Below are 23,305 nucleotides of genomic sequence, written 5' to 3' on the forward strand. Positions count from 1 at the left end.
TAGTTGAGATTGTGTCCAATGGTGACCTCCCTCCTTCTCAAGGCCTAAGGTCAGTTAAGAACCAACTGTCTCTATAGAGTTCAAAATGTCTCATCCGCTAGCGTACCGTACACTACTTCCTCTCATACAAAAAATGGTAGCATTGATGAGAAATATAATGAGACATACCCTATGCACATCTCTTGTTTTAATATTTAAGCATGTTTAATTTAATTTGCAGGAATCTCATTGTCCTCCGATTCACAAAGCAGTATGCAGTTAACCTAACTAGGCTGTGTATATATAAGACTGTCTCTAGTGTCACTGTAGGTTGTATTTCCTTAACAAACTGCTGACAAGCGTCGCCTCATGTTTCCCCCTGGTGTTCCCCCCATAGAGATACCTGCTCCAGATACATAGATAAAGGTTGGCTCAGCAGTAGGCTGATCAACACATAGCTGACAGGTCAACACACACACACACACACACACACACACACACACACACACAGGCATACGCACTCAAACACATGCGTGTGCACACAAACATGTTCACACACACACGTTCACGTATTGACATTTGCACTCACAGTGATAGTGCAAATAAATATACAGTGCCTTCAAAAAGCTTTCACACCCCTTGACTTTTTCTACATTTTGTTGTTACAAAGTGGGATTAAACTACACAAAATACTCTGTCAAAGTGGAAGAATATATATATATTTTTTTACATTTTTTAAGTTGTGAAACATTAAACACCCATATCTTGATTAGATAAGTATTCAACAATGATGCAGCCACCACAGCTTGAAAATATGGAGAGTGGTACTCGGTAATGTGTTGTATTGGATTTGCCCCGAACATAACACTTTGTATTCAGGACACAAAGTTAATTGCTTTGCCACATTTTTTGCAGTATTACTTTAGGATGCACGTTTTGGAATATTTTTATTCTGTACATGCTTCCTTCTTTTCATTTAGATTAGTATGGTGGAGTAACTACAATGTTGTTGATCTATCCTCAGTTTTCTCCGTTCACAGCCATTAAACTTAACATTTTTCAAAGTCACCATTGGCTTCATGATGACGTCCCTGAGCGGTTTCCTTCCTCTCCGGCAACTGAGTTAGGATGGACTCCTGTATCTTTGTTGTGACTGGGTGTATTGATACACCATCCAAAGTGTAATTAATAAGTTCATCATGCTCAAAGGGATATTCAATGTCTGTTTTCTACCAATCGGTCTCCTTCTCTGCGATGCATTGAAAAACCTCCCTTACTCTTTGTATGTGTGGGGTACAGAGATGAGGCAGTCATTCAAAAATATTGTTAAACACTATTATTGCACACAGAGTGACTTATTATGTGACCTGTTAAGCATTTTTTTTGACTCAAGACATTTCAGCTTTTCCATTTTTATTAATTTGTAAAAATGTCAAAAAACATAATTCCACTTTGACATTATGGGGTTTTATGTAAGCCAGTGACAACAATTCTCAGTTTAATCCATTTAAAATTTGGGCTGTAACACAACAAAATGTGGAAAAAGTCAAAGGGTGTGAATTCTTTCTGAAGACACTGTAAATAAACATAGATTTAAAAAACAACAACATAGACCCGCAGCAAAAGCAACCCTCTAAATCTTGCGGAAATAAAGGACCAGCAAGTTGATAGACGGCAGAAAGTTTCTCCCTCACACTGAAACACTTTCATGTTCAGCACTACCAGCGGGGCTCAATGCAATTTGTCTCAGATGTAAAATAGAGCGTTCCTTCATCTTGAACTCTATTAGATCCCGCTGATGAGTGGCTCTGTGCCATATGATTTAGATTGGACTAAATTATCTGTTGGAGAGGGCAACACAAACACACACACACATACACACACACACACACACAGTCTTCCAGGTGTCCTGATGTTTATTCAGCTGCTAACTGAACTGGAATATACCGAGCTGCACCGAGCTGCTGCTCAAGCCTGGGCTGCATGGGCTCCGTTTGATGACATCATCATGTCTCTGTCCATCAGGAGAGGTTGGTAGCACTTTGGTGATCTAATGATCCCTTGGAATGTGCATTATCTGGGTTAGAAGTTGCCATTAGGCATAGGTTTAGGATCAGCTTACTCTCCCTAAATCCTAACCTTAACCATTAAGGGGGAAAGTGCAAAACTGACCATAGACCAGCATGAAGGGGAATCTTCATCCTATTTTACTACATTGGTACAGTTGTCTGTCACCCTCTAGCTGGCAACTCCTCTGAATAGAGTGCATGTGTGTAAGTCACCACCACACATCCCCATGCTGGACTTACAGTTATAATAGCACAGTCCAGATCAACCATACACAGAACAGCAGGGTGGCAGGTAGCCTAGTGGTTAAGAGCTTTGGGCCAGTAAGCGAAAGGTTGCTGGTTTGAATCCCCAACCTGAGAAGGTGAAAAATATGTTGATGTGCCCTTGAGCAAGGCACTTAACCCTAATTGCTTCTTTATTTCACTCTGGACAAGAGTTTCTGCTAAATTACTAAAATGTAAACAGAATCCTCAAAGGCTTGTTTTTATATGTACTCCCTCTATAAGGACTATAGGGGGACGAAGGCTGTTTGACAGACGTTGGAGCAGAGTGATTCCAGTACCAGACAGAAAGACAGGCACACAGTTCCTATAGTAAAGACCCATCTCCAGAGAGGGGCAACCGATGGGAATGAGAAACCATACACACCTAACCTTATGGGTCTGTGAGCACACACACACACGGACGGACGGACGGACGGACGGTACAGAACCCCATACCACTGACTCCAAGTCAGTGACTAGGCTAGTTCAAAGACAGTGGTGGTGGTGAGAGACTCAGGGGAGTTGATAGCCGTCTGCATTTTGTTTATGTGCAAGAATTTTCTGTGACATAATTAGACAACACTTTATAATAAATGCACCAACACAGACAGACACTCCAGTGGCCCTTGTCACCACACTCCCTCCACACACACATTCATTATGAATACAGCTCTAATGATGGAAAACATTTTTAGAAGTTGTTTTCTTCTTCAAGTCAGTAAAATGTCAGCACACATTAGATGAGTAGAATGTACCTCCACACTCCCGGCAGGATGGGTCACAAAGGCAAAGACCTTGAAGCAAACAAGCAAGCCAAACTTTCACATACCGTATCGGTATGCAGCAAATTAGATGAATATGGTACACACATAGTTGATTTGGGTGTTGTTTGGTTACCATTGTGTCTAGTATTGCCATCTTAAAAGTTTCTCTCTCTCTCTCCCTCTCTCTCTCTCTCTCTCTCTCTGTCTCTCTCTCTCTCTCTCTCTCTCAACTTGGGATTTCCTTTGAAGTCATTGTATGGCCTGTTACCCACTCCACAACTGCTAATTAAAGTTAGCAATGGCATAGCCTCATCAACGCGTAGTTAGGACATAGGCCACCAATTCTATTGACTTTTTGAACTTCAGCATGTACGATTTAGCAGACGCTATTCGATTTTCTGGAGCTGTATCATTTACATACAAACATGAAAGAAGGTTTCAAAATGTGAAGGGTGCAAACACTGAACGTCAAAGTCAAATCCGTATCTAAGAAACAGACATGAGTCTGAATTGTCTTCTTTTTTACACCCACTTTTGAAGACAAGCTACTTTTGACCTTGACAGTGATCTGTGATTGGTGCTGTCATCCCAGACAGGGTACTGCATATCAACGCCCTCCTTAATGATGAAATTATAGTGTATGACAAGGTCATGATGCAACAAAAATATATATGGAGGATTGGAAATGATGCAGACAATTACATTATAGAAGCCACAATCTATCTGCAACATTAAAGATGATCTACCCCCTTAAAAAATGAAACATTGCGATGGATGTCAAGGTTCCAAATATAATGGACAAGGCAAAGAAAAGCAGGGTAAAGTTAGCATAATGTAACAAAGGGTATTGTAAGGTATTTGTGAGGTGTTTTTTTACTGGACCACAGCAGAGCCAGCTGTTTGTATCACGATTATCTAAGGCCATGTGGTGTGCTAGTTGATTCCATCCCAGTCTAAGAGCAGGTTGCTTTAGTATCTGAGTGCTGGGGAGTGCTGGGGAGTGCTAGGCAGTGCTGAGGCGTGCTGGGGAGCAGCAAAACAAGCCTCTCCCTGGCTCCGTGTTTTTGTTACTCCTCTCAGCCCTACATTTGAAGGGAGGAAATTGGAGTCAGTCCATGGTTTGAGAGGGGCATGTGGCAATGGTTTATACTCTAACCCTTCCGACGACTCTAACCCTTCCGATGACCTCTAACCCTTCCGCTCCGCCATCACTCGCTCTCTCACACCGCTCCTCTGTCCCGCAAACACTCTCCCGGAGCTCCGAGAACACTCCCCAGGCCCAGAACATCAAGCCCCACCAAGCCCCACCAAGCCCAACCCAACACAACCCAACACAACCCAACACAGTGGACCCTGGACATGGGGCTTTGTTGGAACCAATAATACAAAACAGATGGGGAAGAAAGGAGGCTTGTAAAAATATTTAAAAGAAAATAACCCTGTCTAATTATATCTACGTGTCTTGTGTGGTTTTTCAGGGAGGCCTTGTGGTTTCCCTGGCTGCATCGGGGTTCATTTATCAAATACCTGATCCTGCAGGAAGAGCAGGAAGAGGAGTATAGGGGATGCGATGGGGGTCTCTGGAGGACGGTTTGGGGTTGGGGCCTGGGGGTTATAAACAGTTGAGTGTCTTTTCCTGGTCCACTAATTCTCTTCAATGATGAATTATCCCCTTGTTATTTCTGTGATGTGACTGTTCTCTTTCAGTATTGAACTCCATGAGCACAGCATGGACCTGTAGAATTCTCACACACAGGTGGGCATCCATAACTGTCCATTCTGCCATGAAGTGGAAAGTGGTTTTGAAGAGAAGTAGTTTTGAGTAAACCTGGTTGATAATCAGCATTGACAACCCCTGTGGAAATATTCTGTTCATTCTCACCGTAGAAGTGCATCCCTGCTTTTCTAAGGCCTTTCCCTTGCCTCCTCTCTTAGCTCCCTCAGCTATTACACGATTTGGGGAATCTGGTGTTTCCTGACCGTAGATGACGGTCCTTACAAACTACAGGTGGACTCCATGACGGGTCACAGGTCACTGTAGTTGTGTAATGCTGGAGCAGTGCTATGCTCTTTTCCTATCTTTGTCTGTTGTAGAGACAGAGACAGAGAGCCCTGGTTTGCGACCCCACTCCTCCAGTCATGTCCACACCACCACCACCACCACCACCACCACAAAAGTCTGCATCTTTCTCTGTCCTTACTCACCCACTCATTCAGTCAGTCACCACATCCTGTCCAACTCCGTTCTGTCAGTCAGTCAGTCACCACATCCTGTCCCACTCCGTTCTGTCAGTCAGTCACCACATCCTGTCCCACTCCGGTCTGTCAGTCAGTCAGTCAGTCACCACATCCTGTCCCACTCTGGTCTGTCAGTCAGTCACCACATCCTGTCCCACTCCGGTCTGTCAGTCAGTCACCACATCCTGTCCCACTCCGGTCTGTCAGTCAGTCAGTCAGTCAGTCACCACATCCTGTTCCACTCCGGTCTGTCAGTCAGTCACTACATCCTGTCCCACTCCAGTCTGTCAGTCAGTCAGTCACCACATCCTGTCCCACTTCGGTCTGTCAGTCAGTCACCACATCCTGACCCACTTCAGTCAGTCAGTCACCACATCCTGTCCCACTCCGGTCTGTCAGTCAGTCAGTCAGTCACCACATCCTGTCCCACTCCGGTCTGTCAGTCAGTCAGTCACCACATCCTGTCCCACTCCGGTCTGTCAGTCAGTCACTACATCCTGTCCCACTCCAGTCTGTCAGTCAGTCAGTCACCACATCCTGCCCCACTCCGCTCTGTCAGTCAGTCACCACATCCTGACCCACTTCAGTCTGTCAGTCAGTCAGTCACCACATCCTGTCCCACTCCGGTCTGTCAGTCAGTCAGTCACCACATCCTGTCCCACTCCGGTCTGTCAGTCAGTCAGTCACCACATCCTGATCCACTCCAGTCTGTCAGTCAGTCACCACATCCTGTCCCACTCGTCTGTCAGTCAATCAGTCACCACATCCTGTCCCACTCGTCTGTCAGTCAGTCAGTCACCACATCCTGTCCCAGTCGTCTGTCAGTCAGTCAGTCACCACATCCTGTCCCACTCGTCTGTCAGTCAGTCAGTCACCACATCCTGTCCCAGTCGTCTGTCAGTCAGTCAGTCACCACATCCTGTCCCACTCGTCTGTCAGTCAGTCAGTCACCACATCCTGTCCCAGTCGTCTGTCAGTCAGTCACCACATCCTGTCCCAGTCGTCTGTCAGTCAGTCAGTCACCACATCCTGTCCCAGTCGTCTGTCAGTCAGTCCTACAGCAGCTCATTTACTGTTGCATGATTTCCTCTTTTGTACTTTGTGTCTAACAGTAGAGGCTTTTAGGTTGACCTGCCGCGTCACTCTCTGTTCTTATGGCCTGCTAATGTTCTCAACCATCAAAAGTTGAAAAGGAGGAGCTCGTCATGGTGCTGACGATGATAATGATGTCACTTCTGGTGACATCATAGTGTGCTGCCAACAACAAAATGAGCCTGTCTTGGCAGTCGAAACATTCAATCATCCATTTGGCATTCAGCTAAATTCACCCTAATCACATATTCCTATTTCCCTGTGTGGTCGCTGTAAGAGGGAAAACATTCTGATTTGTTCTGCAGACTTTCAAATGTCTATTAAAGCTTGGAGAGTAGTCAGTCAACGGAAGGAGGATATCTCCTGATTTGGCTCCCCTTTTCAAATCTTTGAAGCTCTTTAAATGTTTTCTTTGTTGAAAGATGCATGTGCCCAGCACCTTTCTCTCTCTCTCTCTTTATTCTCTCTCTCTCTCTTTATTCTCTCTCTCTCTCTTTATTCTCTCTCTCTCTCTTTATTCTCTCTCTCTCTCTTTATTCTCTCTCTCTCTCTTTATTCTCTCTCTCTCTCTTTATTCTCTCTCTCTCTCTCTCTCTCTTTATTCTCTCTCTCTCTCTCTCTCTTTATTCTCTCTCTCTCTCTCTCTTTATTCTCTCTCTCTCTCTCTCTCTCTCTCTCTCTTTATTCTCTCTCTTTATTCTCTCTCTTTATTCTCTCTCTTTATTCTCTCTCTCTCTTTATTCTCTCTCTCTCTCTCTCTTTATTCTCTCTCTCTCTCTCTCTCTTTATTCTCTCTCTCTCTCTCTCTTTATTCTCTCTCTCTCTCTCTCTCTCTCTCTCTCTCTCTCTCTCTCTCTCTCTCTCTCTCTCTCTCTCTCTCTCTCTCTCTCTCTCTCTCTCTCTCTCCTCTCTCCTCTTTTTCCTTCTCTCTCTAACTGTCCTCCAGGACCCAGAGAGAAAGGGCTTCATCAACAAGCTGTATGCCATCCAGGATGTGTGCATCAGTGTGCAAAATGCCCTGGATGAAGTGGCATCCTATGGCGAAAGGATAAAGAAGTGAGTAGTAAGCTTCCTCCTCGGCGCCTGGCCCGCCTCTCCAATGCTTCCTGGCACCAGCGCCCTCACCACCCGCCTGCCTACCCGCCTGTCCCTGTCACATCTTATTCAACCCTGTCGAGCTGGCTGGAAAACAGACTCACACACCACGCACACACATACATACAGTACCAGTCAAAAGTTTGGACACTCATTCAAGGGTTTTTCTTTATTTGTACTATTTTCTACATTGTATGATAATACTGAAGACATCAAAACCATAAAATAACACATATGGAATCATGTAGTAACCAAACAAGTGTTAAACAAATCAAGGCAAAGTAGCCACCCTTTGCCTTGATGACAGCTTTGCACACTCTTGGCATTCTCTCAACCAGCTTCATGAGGTAGTCACCTGGAATGCCTTTTAATTAACAGGTGTGCCTTGTTAAAAGTTAATTAGTGGAATTTCATTCCTTCTGGTGGTATACAGAAGATAGCCCTATTTGGTAAAAGACCAAGTCCATATTATGACGAGAACAGCTCAAATAAGCAAAGAGAAACGACCGTCCATCATTACTTTAAAACGTGTAGGTCAGTCAATCCGGAAAATTTGCAGTGGAGTGCAGTCGCAAAAACCATCAAGTGCTATGATGAAACTGGCTCTCATTAGGACCGCCACAGAAGAGGAAGACCCAGAGTTACCTCTGCTTCAGAGGATAAGTTCATTAGAGTTAACTGCACCTCAGATTGCAGCCCAAATAAATGCTTCACAGAGTTCAAGTAACAGACACATCTCAACATCAACTGTTCAGATGAGACTGTGTGAATCAGGCCTTCATGGTTGAATTGCTGCAAAGAAACCACTACTAAAGGACACCAATAAGAAGAAGAGACTTGCTTGGGCCAAGAAACACGAGCAATGGACATTAGATCGGTGGATATCTGTACTTTGGTCTGATGAGTCCAAATTTGAGATTTTGTGAGATGCGGAGTAGGTGTGTGTTGTTCCCACCGTGAAGCATGGTGGAGGAGGTGTGATGGTGTGGGGTTGCTTTGCTGGTGACGCTGTCTGTGATTTATTTAGAATTCAAGGCGCACTTAACCAGCATTGTTACCACAGCATTCTGCAGCAATACATCATCCCATCTGGTTTGCGCTCAGTGGGACTATAATTTGTTTTTCAACAGGACAATGACCCCAAACACACCTCTACAATGTATAAAATAGTATAAATAAGTAGGTGTGTCCAAACCTTTGACTGGCACTGTACATACACAATAACACACACTCAAGCTTCTGCTACATTAATTAATCCCACAAAAAACGAACACCCTTGCCTTTCTTGAATTAAGAATTGCACTTTTCCTCCTAGTACTGACTGTTGATAGCTACATTATTAAGTAAAACTTTACTTATTATGACTGAGTGTATGCGGTTTTCTCACCTACTGTAGCTATCTTAAAATGAATGCACTAACTGTAAGTCGAGAGAGTCCATTAAATTACTGAAATGTTGTTGCTTTTAATGCTTTTAAATGTACACACATTTAGTATAGGCAGTAAAGTTAGTGAAACTCCCTAGTCAGTTGGAGAACTAAAGGATGCATGCTGTCTACGCATAGGTGAATCATCCTGTTATCATGTACTAATACATATCTCCCCTACTCTCTTTACAGCACCTTTAACTGGACAGTGCCTTTCCTAAGCTGGCTGGCCATCGTAGCTCTATGTGTGGCAACTGTTCTCATCTACTATATCCCCCTACGGTACATCGTCCTGGCCTGGGGTGAGTGCCTAAAAATCCATTCTAATGTCTATTGCGTTTATGAGACAACAATGGAGCAGTATAGTACCTTAATGAAGTGTATCCATTATGACGGGCTAGATTGGGGATAGATCATCATTTCTACTTCCATGCCACAGTTGCTCAGGGAGCTGAGCGGTAGGATCTCTTGAGGGGTGGAGAGGGGAGCTCTGGTCTCTAATGGTGTCTGCACTCTGCTTTGAAACACATTGAGGGCTGAAAGTGGGCTGTGATGATACAAAGAGAGAAAAAGAGGGGGAGAGAATGCGAGAGGGAGAAAGAGAGAGGAAGAAAGTAGGTGAGCTCTTGTGACTTCTGCGCTGAACAGCTCTCCTCCCTCTTTCCCCCGCTCCCTGCAGGGGTGAATAAATTCAGCAAGAAGCTCCGTGACCCGTATACCATTGACAACAACGAGCTCTTGGACTTCCTGTCCAGAGTCCCCTCAGATGTTCAAGTGGTAGGTGTGATTTCATTTACATTACATTTAAGTCATTTAGCAGACGCTCTTATCCAGAGCGACTTACAAATTGGTGCATTCACCTTATGACATCCAGTGGAACAACCACTTTACAATAGTGCATCAAAATCTTTTAAGGGGGGGGGGGGGGGTCAGAAGGATTACTTTATCCTATCCTAGGTATTCCTTGAAGAGGTGGGGTTTCAGGTGTCTCCGGAAGGTGGTGATTGACTCCGCTGTCCTGGCGTCGTGAGGGAGTTTGTTCCACCATTGGGGTGCCAGAGCAGCGAACAGTTTACAAGGTGGCTGTTCATCCCTATCTCTCTCTCCCTTCTTCCCCCTCTCTCTCTCCATACTTTTGCATTCATAGATTTTGCTTTCTAATAGTGATTTCCACAGTGATTAATATCGACTGCCTTATTGCTATTACATATTAGCAAACCATATATGACCATATTCCCAACTATTATGAAGTGTTTTCCTGCTCAGTACTTCCTGATTCCACATAATGAATAAGGTCATGTGAGCGAAGGCCTTTATGGGCTGTCTGATTGAATCCATCCAGAAGAATTTCTGTTGTGACTGAGTCATTACAGAGTTAAACCAACAGTTAACCACCCTCACGCGGTTTAGTTCTACATTAACCGTGAGATCAGATTAACGCTGAGGCCGCTGGGTTGGACGCGCCCAGCCAAGGTGCTGCCGCTGTTTAACGGCAGCTTGTGAAAGTGTTCAGGCTGTGCTGCTGGAAGCAGAGAAACACAGACACACACTCGACCCAATCCCCTGCCACATTAGCGCCAACACACTCCCCTTTGATCGCCTGTTGGCCGCCACCTCTTTGATCTTTACAGGGTCGTAATCCTCGGTCCCCGCTTTGCCCCAGTCCGCCCCCGTGAGGATTTACAGTCTTCCAGGGCCGTTCTAGCGGCAGGTAGCCCCGATCCAAATGAGGTCAAGGTGGCCCTCTGCTGAGGTGCAGCCACCTTGTACACCTGGAGTCGGAGGGGCCGGCAGGTAGGAGGGCTTTACGAGCCCATTAATGAGGGGCCGCTGGTCGGGACAGCCCACGGATGCGCACACACACAATCCCCAGCCCACAGACCCTGGAGCTCTTGTTACTGCTCCACTCCAGAGGTGGAACTCTGAGAACTTCGTTGCTCTGCTCTCTCCCCTGCGCTGCCTCTGGTGGTGGGTTCACCTCATTGCCTGTGTTTCTGGGTCAAAGGGGGTTGACCTCCTTGGTCTGTGTCCAGACGGCCAGCTTTGCGGATGACATTTCAGGGCCCCAGTGTGGCACTCTCTCTCTCTCTCTCTCTCTCTCTCTCTCTCTCTCTCTCTCTCTCTCTCTCTCTCTCTCTCTCTGTGTCTCTGTCTCTCTCTCTCTCTCTCTCTCTCTCTCTCTCTCTCTCTCTCTCTCTCTCTCTCTCTCTCTCTCTCTCTCTCTCTCTCTCTCTCTCTCTCTCTCTCTCTCTCTGTCTGTCTGTCTGTCTGTCTGTCTGTCTGTCTGTCTGTCTGTCTGTCTGTCTGTCTGTCTGTCTGTCTGTCTGTCTCGCTCTGTCTGTCTCGCTCTGTCTGTCTCGCTCTGTCTGTCTCGCTCTGTCTGTCTCGCTCTCTCTCTTTCTCTCTCTCTTTCTCTCTCTCTTTCTCTCTCTCTTTCTCTCTCTCTTTCTCTCTCTTTCTCTCTCTGTCTCTATCTCTCTCTATCTCTCTCTATCTCTGTCTCTATCTCTCTCTATCTCTGTCTCTATCTCTCTGTCTCTATCTCTCTGTCTCTCTGTCTCTCTCTCTGTCTCTCTGTCTCTCTTCTCTGTCTCTCTCTCTGTCTCTCTGTCTCTCTGTCTCTCTGTCTCTCTGTCTCTCTGTCTCTCTGTCTCTCTGTGCGTATGTGTTTATTGATATATAACTTCTAACATTTATTTGCTCCTGATATTGGTATTTTTACAGAGACAAAGATTGTGTGTGTGTGTGTGTGTGTGTGTGTGTGTGTGTGTGTGTGTGTGTGTGTGTGTGTGTGTGTGTGTGTGTGTGTGTGTGTGTGTGTGTGTGTGTGTGTGTGTGTGTGTGTGTGTGTGTGTGTGTGTGTGTGTGTGTGTGTGTGTGTGTGTGTGTGTGTGTGTGTGCGTGTGTGTGTGTTTTGAGAACAGTGGATCAATCAGCATATTGCTGTAAGTCAGTTGTAGCATTGTTGATGCGGTGGTCAACTGAAGTGCTGGGGAGTGGGTGACGGGCCGGTTGACTGCCACTCCCTCAGCCCCAGTGAACACTTAACAGTGCACTTTACCTTGAAGCTACACTGGCTTTATACCGTGTGCTCTTTATCTTAAAGACACTATGCCTCTAACAGCACTGGCAACCCTCTACACCAGCACAAAGGTGCTGTATTGGCTGAAACCCACAGATAAACCTTGGTGTAATATCTTTACTTACTACTCAGTTCACGTTTATAGCTGCTCCGTTTTCCTTCATGTTCTTCCTAGTCTGTAACCTTAACGGCTGCCTTGTCTACTTTCCCCTCTGGATGGCTGGTTGGGATTTTATGCCAGAGTAAACTACCTTTACGGTCTAGGGGAATCCTCCATGTGCCCTAAACGAGGCCAAAAGCCATAATCAACCTAAGTATTAGCAACCTGGCGTCTGGGACAGCTGCATGTATCAGCATGCTTTATGACGCCATTAGCCATGTGAGCTGTGGACTGCATAATAGGACGGTAGCAATTAGCATAGCAAGTGCTCCTTTATAGCCGGCGTAAAGTAGCAGGTTTTAACCCCTCCATAGAAATAGACACGACTCGTCATTGAAGGATTATGGCTCTGATTGGCTGCTGGGTTGGGGACTTCAGATGTCAGGAGGTGAAAGGGGGCTGAAGGGGGCTAAAGGGCTGAGACTAGGTGACCCCATCCATCACAACTTCCACTCTGCTCTGCCACAGGCCCCCTTCCCTCGTCATCTCTGGGACACATTTAATCCTTTTACATTGAGCAAGCAATTAGTCTCCACTCAGCAGCCTGCAAACTTGCTGGGAAAACTTTCCTGTGTGTTTTTTTTGTCTGTTTGCCTTGCTTTCACCTTGACATGCTTATTCTCTGTGAAAAGTAGACCTGAGTGCTGCTGAATCCCCTGTCTGTGGGTGTCGGTGCGCTAGCTGTTGTTTTTGGCACCGTTTAATACCCATAATGCTATGTTATAGGCATCACAAAAGATGAAGCCTGCAGCTACTTTTCTCCCCCTGTAGAAACATCATAGGGTAGTATCATTAAAACGATGTCTCTCTGTCTCCTCTCATTGACTTATTTATATTTGCCTTTTCCTGCTCCGCTACCCGCCCGCCCAAGCGCCTTCAAACTGGAATCCTCTCACTTAACGGCAGGGCGACAGTGAGAAAGAGAGAGAGCCATGTGGAACACCGGGTCCCGGGACGCCACCCGCCGCCGCCTGACACTGCTAAACGAAACGCTCTCTGGAATATGCGGCGCCCCCTCCGCAGTGCACACTTCAAAGGTTGTTTTGTAGTTCAACTGTCAACATGGGGGAGAGGAGGGAAGGTGGCGAGGAGAGGAGAGGAGTGAGGGTGGAGCTGCCTTTGAGCAGCGCCAGGTCTTTTACCCACTGTCTCCCATAGATGTTATCTTTGTGCTCTACAATTTTTTTCAAAGCAAATTGCTACCCTTCTCTCTCCCTCTCTCTCTTTTTTGACTTTAACTAGCTCGCCATGTTTTCGTATGCGGGGCGGCGTAGCTTTATTAGGAAGGGTGAGCGTGAACAAGAGCGAGCGGAGCCGCAAGAGCTGCACGGCAGGCCTGTCACCCGGAAGGAGGAATGGAACCTGTGACGTGTCTCTCTCTGGCAGCTCTTCTGAGAGACCTCTCTCTCTCCTCTTTCTTTTGTTCTATCTGGTTCCCGCCTTTCCTTCTGAAAACTAGTTTTTCCTGACATGCAAACTTTTGTTTGTATAGTTCCCCAGAAGGATGTTGATTTGAATAGCAACAGACAGTCCCAAATTGCAAACTTTTTGGGGGGAATTGTAGGCGTTTGACTTGCTTTGAAAAGCTGGTCATGGCTCACATCAACACCATCATCCCAGACACCCTGAACCCACTCCAATTTGCATACCGCCCCAACAGATCCAGAGATGATGCAATCTCTAGTGCACTCCACACTGACCCTTTCCCACCTGGACAAAAATAATACCTATGTGAGAATGCTGTTCATTGACTACAGCTCAGCATTCAACACCATAGTGTCCTCCAACTTTATCAACAAGCTCAGGACCCTGGGACTGAACACCACCCTCTGCAACTGGATCCTGGACTTCCTGACGGGCAGCCCCAGGTGGTAAGGGTAGGTAACAACACATCTGCCACGCTGACACTCAACACTGTGGCCCCTCAGGGGTGCATGTTTAGTCTCCTCCTGTACTCCCTGTTCACCCACGACTGCGTGGCAGCGCACGACTGCAACACCACGATGGTGGTAGGACGGTTCACAAACGACGATGAGGCAGCCTATAGGGAGGAGATCAGAGACAACGTCCTCTCCCTCAACGTCAACAAGACAAAGGAGCTGATTGTGGACTACATCCACATCGATCGGCTGTAGTGGAGCGGGTCGAGAGCTTCAAGTTCCTCTGTGTCCACATCACTAAGGAATTAACATGGTCCACACACACCCACACGGTTGTGATGAGGGCACGTCAACGCCTCTTCCCCCTCAGGAGGCTGAAGAGATTTGGATTGGCTCTCAGATCCTCCAGAAGTTCTACCTGTGCACCATTGAGAGCATGTTAACTGGCTGCATCACCGGTTGGTATGGCAACTGCTTGGCATCTGACCGCAAGGCGCTAAAGAGGGTAGTGAGTACGGCTCAGTACATCAATGGGGCCGAGCTCCCTGCCATCCAAGACCTTCACACCAGACGGTGTCAGAGAAAGGCCCAACAATTTGTCAAATACTCCAGCCACCCAAGTCATAGACTGTTCTCTCTGCTACCGCACAGCAAGCGGTAACAGTGCACCATGTCTGGAACCAACAGGACCATGAACAGCTTCTACCCCCAAGCCATGACTACAAAACAAGACTGCTAAATAGCTAATTAAATGACTACCTGCATTGACCCTTTTTTGAGCTAACTCTCTTACCTTGACTCTATGCACACACACTGACATCCCAACACACACACTCCATACGCCCAGACCCACATAGCACGCGCACACATGCATGCTGACGCCACACACAGTCACACACTCACACACACATTCACACTCACCACATATGCTGCTGCTACTGTCTATTATCTATCCTGTTTGCCTAGTCACTTTACCCATCACTATATGTATGTATCTACCTCAATTACCTCGTCTCCCTGCACATCGACTCCCAACTGTTACTCCCTATACAGTATATAACCATGTTATTTTTACCCGTTATTGTTATTTGTTATTCACTGTGTTCACATTTTTTTCTTGTGTCACTATTTCTATGTTTTTGTATCTTTATCTTAACTCTGCATTGTTGGAAAAGGATCTCTAATCAAGCATTTCACTGTTAGTCTACACCTGTAGTTTACGAAGCCTGTGACGTATACATTTTGATTTGATTTGATTTTAACAGGCAGTGATATTACAATGTCCTGCTTGGGATGTGTTGTAGGCTTTACCCTCACTCCCTGCTTTGCCTTTGAAAAGATGTCCAATGTTGTATGACAGTGGAGTGATGGCCTACAGTACAACTGTACACTACACTACAAACAACAAAACTCAGATCAGGGTTGTTTCTGTGCTACAGAAAGTGACCCAAATGTCTCCTGACAAAGCATTTAAAGTGAACCTGTCCCACCCCCAGATGTGCATTCACTCACTCACTCACTCACTCACTCACTCACTCACTCACTCACTCACTCACTCACTCACTCACTCACTCACTCAATCATTCATGAACCCATTCACTCCATCACTCATGGACATGGCATGATCTCAGCCTCACTCAACGGACAGTTGCATCCCACCAGCTCTGCCACGGCCCCCTAAGCTCCCATCATGAAACCCTGACTGACACAGTGCAGCCGTTCATCCCAGCAGCAGCAGCACAGATGGGACGGGCCCATATACAAACCTGGGTCCCCTGGGATTCTGCTCCAGTGGCTGCTTTAGTTGGCCAGACTAGAAAAGGATCCCAACCCACATGAAAACACTATCTGTCATCACCCCACTGTTTTGTGGCCGGAATCCTCCCCCGTCTCTCTCCTCTCCCCCTGGGTCTGTGCTCATCATCACCAGGACCAGTACATATGTTCAGAACCAGGTCCTCCAGTTCCTCCACTCCTCGCTCCTCCACTCTCTCACCCTGTCCTTATTTGTTCAGCTGTAAATTGATCCTATGTTTTGAAAGATATTTTGCTTGTAGGCCGTGGACAGTGTAGCTCTGAATCAGCCCCACCTGGTGCTGCTAGTGATAAGAGGAGGAGGAGCACATGGACTCCAGTCACCGATCCCTTTATGGGACATTGGTGGTGACTGCTGTGAATGGGAGTTGAAATAGCATACAGACAGTGTATGGTTGACTGGAGGGGGTTAACGCTATGAGAGGCTGATGTGTCTGAGATGTTTGGTGTGACAGATTAAGGGTTAGACACTGCTTGTTGAAGTGGCACAGTTAAGCAGCAGGAGACAAATGGGAAAGCAGCTAGCTAGCTCTCACACAGCCATGATGAGAGATTATTGTGTTCCGGCCGCAGCGAACAGAGCGACCACACTGGAGAAGGGGAACGCTTAGAGGATGTCCGTCACTTGTCTGGCAAATCTTACAGAGTGTCAGTCAGTGTGGAGTGTAATGTACTTCAGGCTTTCATTGATACCGGGAGAGTGTGTGTCTCTCAGTGTCTTGCGGGACTGTGTCTCTGTGAGTGAGGGGCTAATAGAGTGACAGCCTTTGGTTTTTGAGGCTAAGCTACTATGATGTGATGCTTGAACACCCATTACCTAGTACATTATCCTTTCTCTGGATGAAAGAGAATGTTCTGCAGAAACCCCCACTGGCTCCCTGTCCTCCTCGGCATAGTATACCAAACATTAGGAACACCTTCCTGATATTGAGTTGCAATAAAACATTGTAATGAATCTAAAATAAATGACCCCATCTCTCTCTCTCTCTCTCTCTCTCTCTCTCTCTCTCTCTCTCTCTCTCTCTCTCTCCTCTCCTCTCCTCTCCTCTCCTCTCCTCTCTGTCCTCTGGTTAAGTTTAAGGTTAAGTCATCTCTGGAGCCCCCAGAACATTCAGACTGGATGTCGTTCGTGATCCATGAGTGACAGATACTCTCTCTCCGTGGCTCATGAAGTCACTCATCTTTCCAGTGTCTGTTAATTATGGTGGATTTGAGAGAAAAGGTTACACAATGCTTGGAATAAAGGGCCGTTTTCAGTCAGCCCGCTGCAGCCAACTCTGAGAGGAGAGTGAGTGAGTGAGGGAGGGAGGGAGGGAGGGAGGGAGGGAGGGAGGGAGGGAGGGAGGGAGGGAGGGAGGGAGGGAGGGAGGGAGGGAGGGAGGGAGGGGGGGGGGGGTGAGAAAGGGAAAGGGGATTAACATGAAGTCTACATCATGGATGGAGAATATGAGCATGGGAGCAAATGTCCAACATGGCCTTTCTGACTACCGGTATTTTTGACCACACCATGACCATAGACTGTAAAAGTAATATGGACCAAGCCATCGATGATGTCACCCCATTGTTTCCTATGAGAATGCTCATTGGTGCATTTGAAGATAAGAAAGTATCATTTCAGCATCTCACCATCTTGCTACATGGAAGAGTTTTTGGATCGCATGGACACTTTGAGCTACTCTAGGAAGTGACATTGGATGCTAGCTCAGTGCTGCTCCTTCTGATTGAAGGCCAACCGAGGTACTGCAGGCTGCCATTAGCAACTAATTTATAATTTTGACTTTGTCTGTGTGTGATATTAACGTGGTTCCAGGATATACATCTGGTGAAATAGAACCAATTATTGGTACCATGATAGTGTTTGATGTTTTTTTATATATCCACGAATATTGACCACAAAGATCGCCATTTCCCCGTTCACTATAATGGGGGATCCTGTTTTCTGGAAACAATGCCTGCAGTATCGCGGTTGGAGAAAGCATAAGGAGAAAATCATTAATTGTGTTTATTTTAATGGAGGTTGTGTGTAGTTGGCCTCAATCTGACTTTGTTCTTCATCAGACTTGTAAACGTAATATGGATTTCAAGCCTAGGCATGGTAATACAGTTTGTATTGCATATCACAGTGTTTCATAGCCGGAGCAACACAACACACTGCTACAATGCGGCTGGAGCCCTAGCCACGGCTTGTTAAGGGTTAACCTGTGTTTCCTGTATAGCCTCCATGGCTCTGTTCTCTCCAAGCTGTTCTCTCCAAGCTTTCCCATGAACCCTTGCCTTGCTCTGTTTGTTTGTGTGATTCCTTCCCCCGGGCCACTGTTCCACACAGCTTGACGGACGGACGAATGGACACACTGAGCCTTCCCAGGGGTCTCACTGACTCTATCCACCCCAGCATCCTTCGCTTTCCCCACCTGACCGCCCGCTCTCTCTCTCCCTCCCTTTGTGTGCGTGTGTGTGTGTGTTTTAACAGGTGCAGTACCGAGAGCTGAAAGTGGATCCCAGTCATAGTCCAAATAAAAGAAAGAAAAACAACCCGGGATAACTGGCTCTGCCCGCCCACTGAATCTTCCCTCCCTCACCCGTCCGACGCCAAGAAGCAGAGAAACACTGCTTTGAACCAGCTGAACTCTCTCTCTGTCTCTCTCTCTCTTTCTCTCTGTCTCTCTCTCTCTCTTTCTCTCTGTCTCTCTCTCTCTTCTACTGACTTAAAAAATATATATACATGTACAGGCTCTCGAAGTGTAATTATTACAAAGAGACAACAAAGAGATGAGTTTGGATGAAATAGCAGACTATTTCAGACCCAGGTGTTTACTGAACCAGTCTGACAGATGTCCCTGTCATGCCGTCCTCGTAATGTTCAACTATGAGTATCACAGTTATGAGTTCATTCAACTGAGGTTTCAGAGATTTCTCCATAATAACTCCATTAGGAACATATAATTGAACCATCCCAAAGCTACTTACTAGGGCTGGGAACTGCCAGGGACCTCACAATGCCTTCAGAAAGAATTCACTCCCTTTGACTTTTTCCACATTTAGTTGTGTTACAACCTGAATTTAAAACTGAATCAATTGAGATGTTGTATCACAGATCTACACACAATACCCCATAAGTATTTATCTACACACAATACCCCATAAGTATTTATCTACACACAATACCCCATAAGTCATGTCAAAGTGGAATTTAGTTTTTAGCATTTTTTACAAATTCATAAAAAATGAAAAGCTGAAATGCCAATAAGTATTCAAGCCCTTTGTTATGGCAAGTCTAAATAAGTTCAGGAGTAAAAATGTGCTTAACAAGTCACATGATACGTTGCATGGACTAATTCTATAATAGTGGCATTATTTTTTAATGACTACCTCATCTCTGTACCCCACACAATTATCTGTAAGGTCCCTCAATCGAGTAATGAATTTCAAGCACAGATTCAACCACAAAGACCAGGGAGGTTTGCCAATGCCTTGCAAAGAAGGGCACCGATTGGTAGATATGTAAAAAATAAATAAAAAGCAGACATTGAATATCCCTTTGAGCATGGTGAAGTTATTAATTAGGCGTTGGATGGTGTATCAATACATCCAGTCACTACAAACATACAGGCGTCCTTCCTAACTCAGTTGCCGGAGAGGAAGGATTTTAAAACAGTTACAGAGTTTAATGGTTGTGATATGAGAAAACTGAGGATGGATCAACAACATTGTAGTTACTCCACAATACTAACCTAAATGACAGAGTGAAAAGAAGGAAGACTGTACAAAATAAAAAATATTCCAAAACATGCATCCTGTTTGCAATAAGGCATTAAAGTAGATCTGCAAAACATGTGGCAAAGAAATTCACTTTATGTCCTGAATGCAAAGCGATATGTTTGGGGAAAATCCAACACACAGAGTACAATATTTTCAAGCATGGTGGTGGCTGCATCATGTTATGGGTATGCTTGTCATCGGAAAGGACTATCAAGTTTTTTAGGATAAAAATAAATGGAATAGGAAGAACTAGTTCATTCTGCTTTCCAACAGACACTGGGAGATTAAATCACCTTGGAGTTGCTAACCAAGACGACATTAAATGTTCCTGAGTAGCCTAGTTATAGTTTTGACTTATATCGGCTTAAAAAATCTATGGCAAAACTTGAAAATGGCTGACTAGCAGTGATCCACAACCAACTTGACAGCGCTTGAAGAATTTAAAAAAGATGAATTGGCAAATATTGAAGAATCCAGGTATACAAAGCTCTTAGAGACTTACCCCAAAAGACTGACAGCTTTAATCAGTGTGTCTAACATGTATTGACTCAGGGGGTTGAATACTTATCGAATCAAGATATATCAGTGTTTATTTTTCATTCATCTTTTATACATTTTCAACATTTTCTTCCACTTTGACAGAGTATTTTGTGTAGATCGATGACGCAAAATTACAATTAAATCCATTTCATCTACTTTGTAACCCAACAAAATGTGAAAAAAGTAAAAGGGTGTAAATACTTACTGAAGGCACTGTAGGTGCTGAAACAAAATGTATTGTGATTCTCATGATTTGATATGGTTCGCTTGTGATGTTATTGCGACTGAATGTTCCAAACATATTGCTCACCATGTGTCTGCTGCAGAGGGACAAGAGAGAGACATGAGAAAGCAAGTTTTGATCAGTCATGAAAATAAAAGTGCTCAAAACAAATTGACTCCATATTTAAAAAGATGATGGAGAACAATCTTTAAAGGGAAAATACTGTGCAGGTAAAGCCAACAAGCGCAAAAATGATATATGCAATATTGTCAAAACTATACGATATATCGTCAAAAATAATACTGCATACAATATATCATCAAAAATTATTTCCCGATATTTAACTGTAGTGATTTTTTCCACCATCACTAATATTTACCAGGTAGATAGGATTTGTTAATACACATTTCAAAACAAGCAGTGGCATCATACACTGCAAAAATCTGATGGGGCACGTGAGGATGGTTGGGGTATGGTCAGGAGGAAGGCTAGCTCCACCATCCATAAGTTGGAGAATTTAGAATTTTCCAAACACCCAAAATACAATTTTCCTGCAATCTAGAGCCATAATCATTATTCTTAATTCTATATAATATATAAGCATACCTCTTGAGCTGTCTGTATCCTCCTGAGTGATGTCTCTATCCTCCTGAGTGGTATCTCTATCCTCCTGAGTGGTTTCTGTATACTCCTGAGTGATGTCTCTATCCTCCTAACTGGTGTCTCTATCCTCCTGAGTGGTGTCTCTATCCTCCTGAGTGGTGTCTCTATCCTCCTGAGTGGTGTCTGTATCCTCCAGAGTGGTGTCTGTAGCCTCCTGAGTGATATCTATATCCTCCTGAGTGATGTCTCTATCCTCCTGAGTGGTGTCTCTATCCTACTGAGTGGTGTCTATATCCTCCTGAGTGATGTCTCTATCCTCCTGACTGGTGTCTCTATCCTCCTGAGTGGTGTCTCTATCCACCTGAGTGGTGTTTATATCCTCATGAGTGGTGTCTCTAACCTCCTGAGTGATGTCTCTATCCTCCTGAGTGGTGTCTATATCCTCCTGAGTGGTATATCTATCCTCCTGAGTGGTGGCTATATCCTCCTGAGTGGTGGCTATATCCTCCTGAGTGGTGTCTATATCCTCCTGAGTGGTTTCTGTATCCTCCTGAGTGATGTCTCTATCCTCCCGAGTGGTGTCTCTGTCCTCCTGAGTGGTGTCTCTATCCTCCTGAGTGATGTTTCTATCCTCCTGAGTGGTGTCTGTATCCTCCAGAGTGGTGTCTCTATCCTCCTGAGTGGTGTCTGTATCCTCCTGAGTGGTGTCTGTATCCTCCAGAGTGGTGTCTGTATCCTCCTGAGTGGTGTCTGTATCCTCCAGAGTGGTGTCTCTATCCTCCTGAGTGGTGTCTCTATCCTCCTGAGTGGTGTCTCTATCCTCCTGAGTGGTGTCTCTATCCTCCTGAGTGGTGTATATATCCTCCTGAGTGGTTTCTGTATCCTCCTGAGTGGTTTCTCTATCCTCCTGAGTGGTGTCTCTATCCTCCAGAGTAGTGTCTCTATCCTCCTGAGTGGTGTCTCTCTCCTCCTGAGTGGTGTCTCTATCCTCCTGAGTGGTGTCTCTATCCTCCTGAGTGGTGTCTCTATCCTCCTGAGTGGTGTATATATCCTCCTGAGTGGTTTCTGTATCCTCCTGAGTGGTTTCTCTATCCTTCTGAGTGGTGTCTCTATCCTCCAGAGTAGTGTCTCTATCCTCCTGAGTGGTGTCTCTATCCTCCTGAGTGGTGTCTCTATCCTCCAGAGTGGTGTCTCTATCCTCCTGAGTAGTGTCTCTATCCTCCTGAGTGGTGTCTCTGTCCTACAGAGTGGTGTCTCTATCCTCCAGAGTGGTGTCTCTATCCTCCTGAGTGGTGTCTCTATCCTCCAGAGTGGTGTCTCTATCCTCCTGAGTGGTGTCTCTATCCTCCTGAGTAGTGTCTCTATCCTCCTGAGTGGTGTCTCCATCCTCCTGAGTGGTGTCTATCCTCCAGAGTGGTGTCTATCCTCCTGAGTGGTGTCTGTCCTCCTGAGTAGTGTCTGTCCTCCTGAGTGGTGTCTATCCTCCTGAGTGGTGTCTCTATCCTCCTGAGTGATGGAAAGGATTGTGAGTCTTATTTTTGTAATTGCTTAAGTCTACCAACCTTGCCAGCAGGCATGCCAGCTAAGATAGTTAGACAAGCTAGTTACTCTAACTTGATTGATAGCCTAAAATGAGTTCTTGATAGCTAGTTATGAAGTTGGGAGATTGGGAACCTATTTGGGCTAGCTAAAGCCATCTTCATAAAACTGCTAGTTGGCTAGCAGTATTACAGAGAAACAACAAAACATTTTATAATTGTTTTTTTATCAGGACAAATCTGAGGGGGCACGTGCCCCTGTGCCCACTATGGGCATGACACCTCTGAAAGACACAAGCGTGTGTGTGTGTGTGTATGTGTGTCTTTCTGCTTCAAGCTTCTATCTCAGCCAGTATACAGTGAGTTACCACGTTGATTAGCTTCTATCTCAGCCAGTATACAGTGAGTTACCACGTTAATTAGCTTCTATCTCAGCCAGTGTACAGTGAGTTACCACTTTGATTAGCTTCTATCTCAGCCAGTATACAGTGAGTTACCACGTTGATTAGCTTCTATCTCAGCCAGTATACAGTGAGTTACCACTTTGATTAGCTTCTATTTCAGCCAGTATACAGTGAGTTACCATGTTGATTAGCTTCTATCGATGCCAGTATACAATGAGTTACCATGTTGATTAGCTTCTACCTCAGCCAGTATACAGTGAGTTACCACTTTGATTAGCTTCTACCTCAGCCAGTATACAGTGAGTTACCACTTTGATTAGCTTCTACCTCAGCCAGTATATAGTGAGTTACCATGTTGTTTAGCTATTAGCCTG

The 23,305-nt window shown here is 45.3% G+C and overlaps 2 protein-coding genes across 2 annotated transcripts in view; one reads left to right on the top strand and one right to left on the bottom strand.

Moving 5' to 3' along the window:
- The window catches only part of LOC139577178 (multiple C2 and transmembrane domain-containing protein 1-like), a 291,904-nt gene extending 269,536 nt beyond the window's left edge, over positions 1 to 22,368 (top strand). Inside the window, exons 19-22 of the mRNA XM_071404089.1 lie at positions 7,353 to 7,462; positions 9,120 to 9,229; positions 9,607 to 9,704; positions 18,335 to 22,368. Coding sequence (XP_071260190.1) covers positions 7,353 to 7,462; positions 9,120 to 9,229; positions 9,607 to 9,704; positions 18,335 to 18,406 — 390 coding nt within the window. The 3' untranslated portion in view covers positions 18,407 to 22,368. The remainder of the gene's footprint in view (positions 1 to 7,352; positions 7,463 to 9,119; positions 9,230 to 9,606; positions 9,705 to 18,334) is intronic.
- Positions 21,264 to 22,566, bottom strand: LOC139575363 (uncharacterized). The gene is made up of 2 exons (XM_071400278.1): positions 22,552 to 22,566; positions 21,264 to 22,229 (listed from the first exon to the last, which is right to left on the bottom strand). Exons 1-2 carry the CDS (start codon positions 22,564 to 22,566, stop codon positions 21,264 to 21,266), a joined length of 981 nt encoding a protein of 326 aa, XP_071256379.1.
- Positions 22,567 to 23,305: the final 739 nt, after the last annotated feature.

The sequence above is a fragment of the Salvelinus alpinus genome, chromosome 5 (genome assembly GCF_045679555.1).
Source record: "Salvelinus alpinus chromosome 5, SLU_Salpinus.1, whole genome shotgun sequence".
NCBI classification, from domain to species: domain Eukaryota; kingdom Metazoa; phylum Chordata; class Actinopteri; order Salmoniformes; family Salmonidae; genus Salvelinus; species Salvelinus alpinus.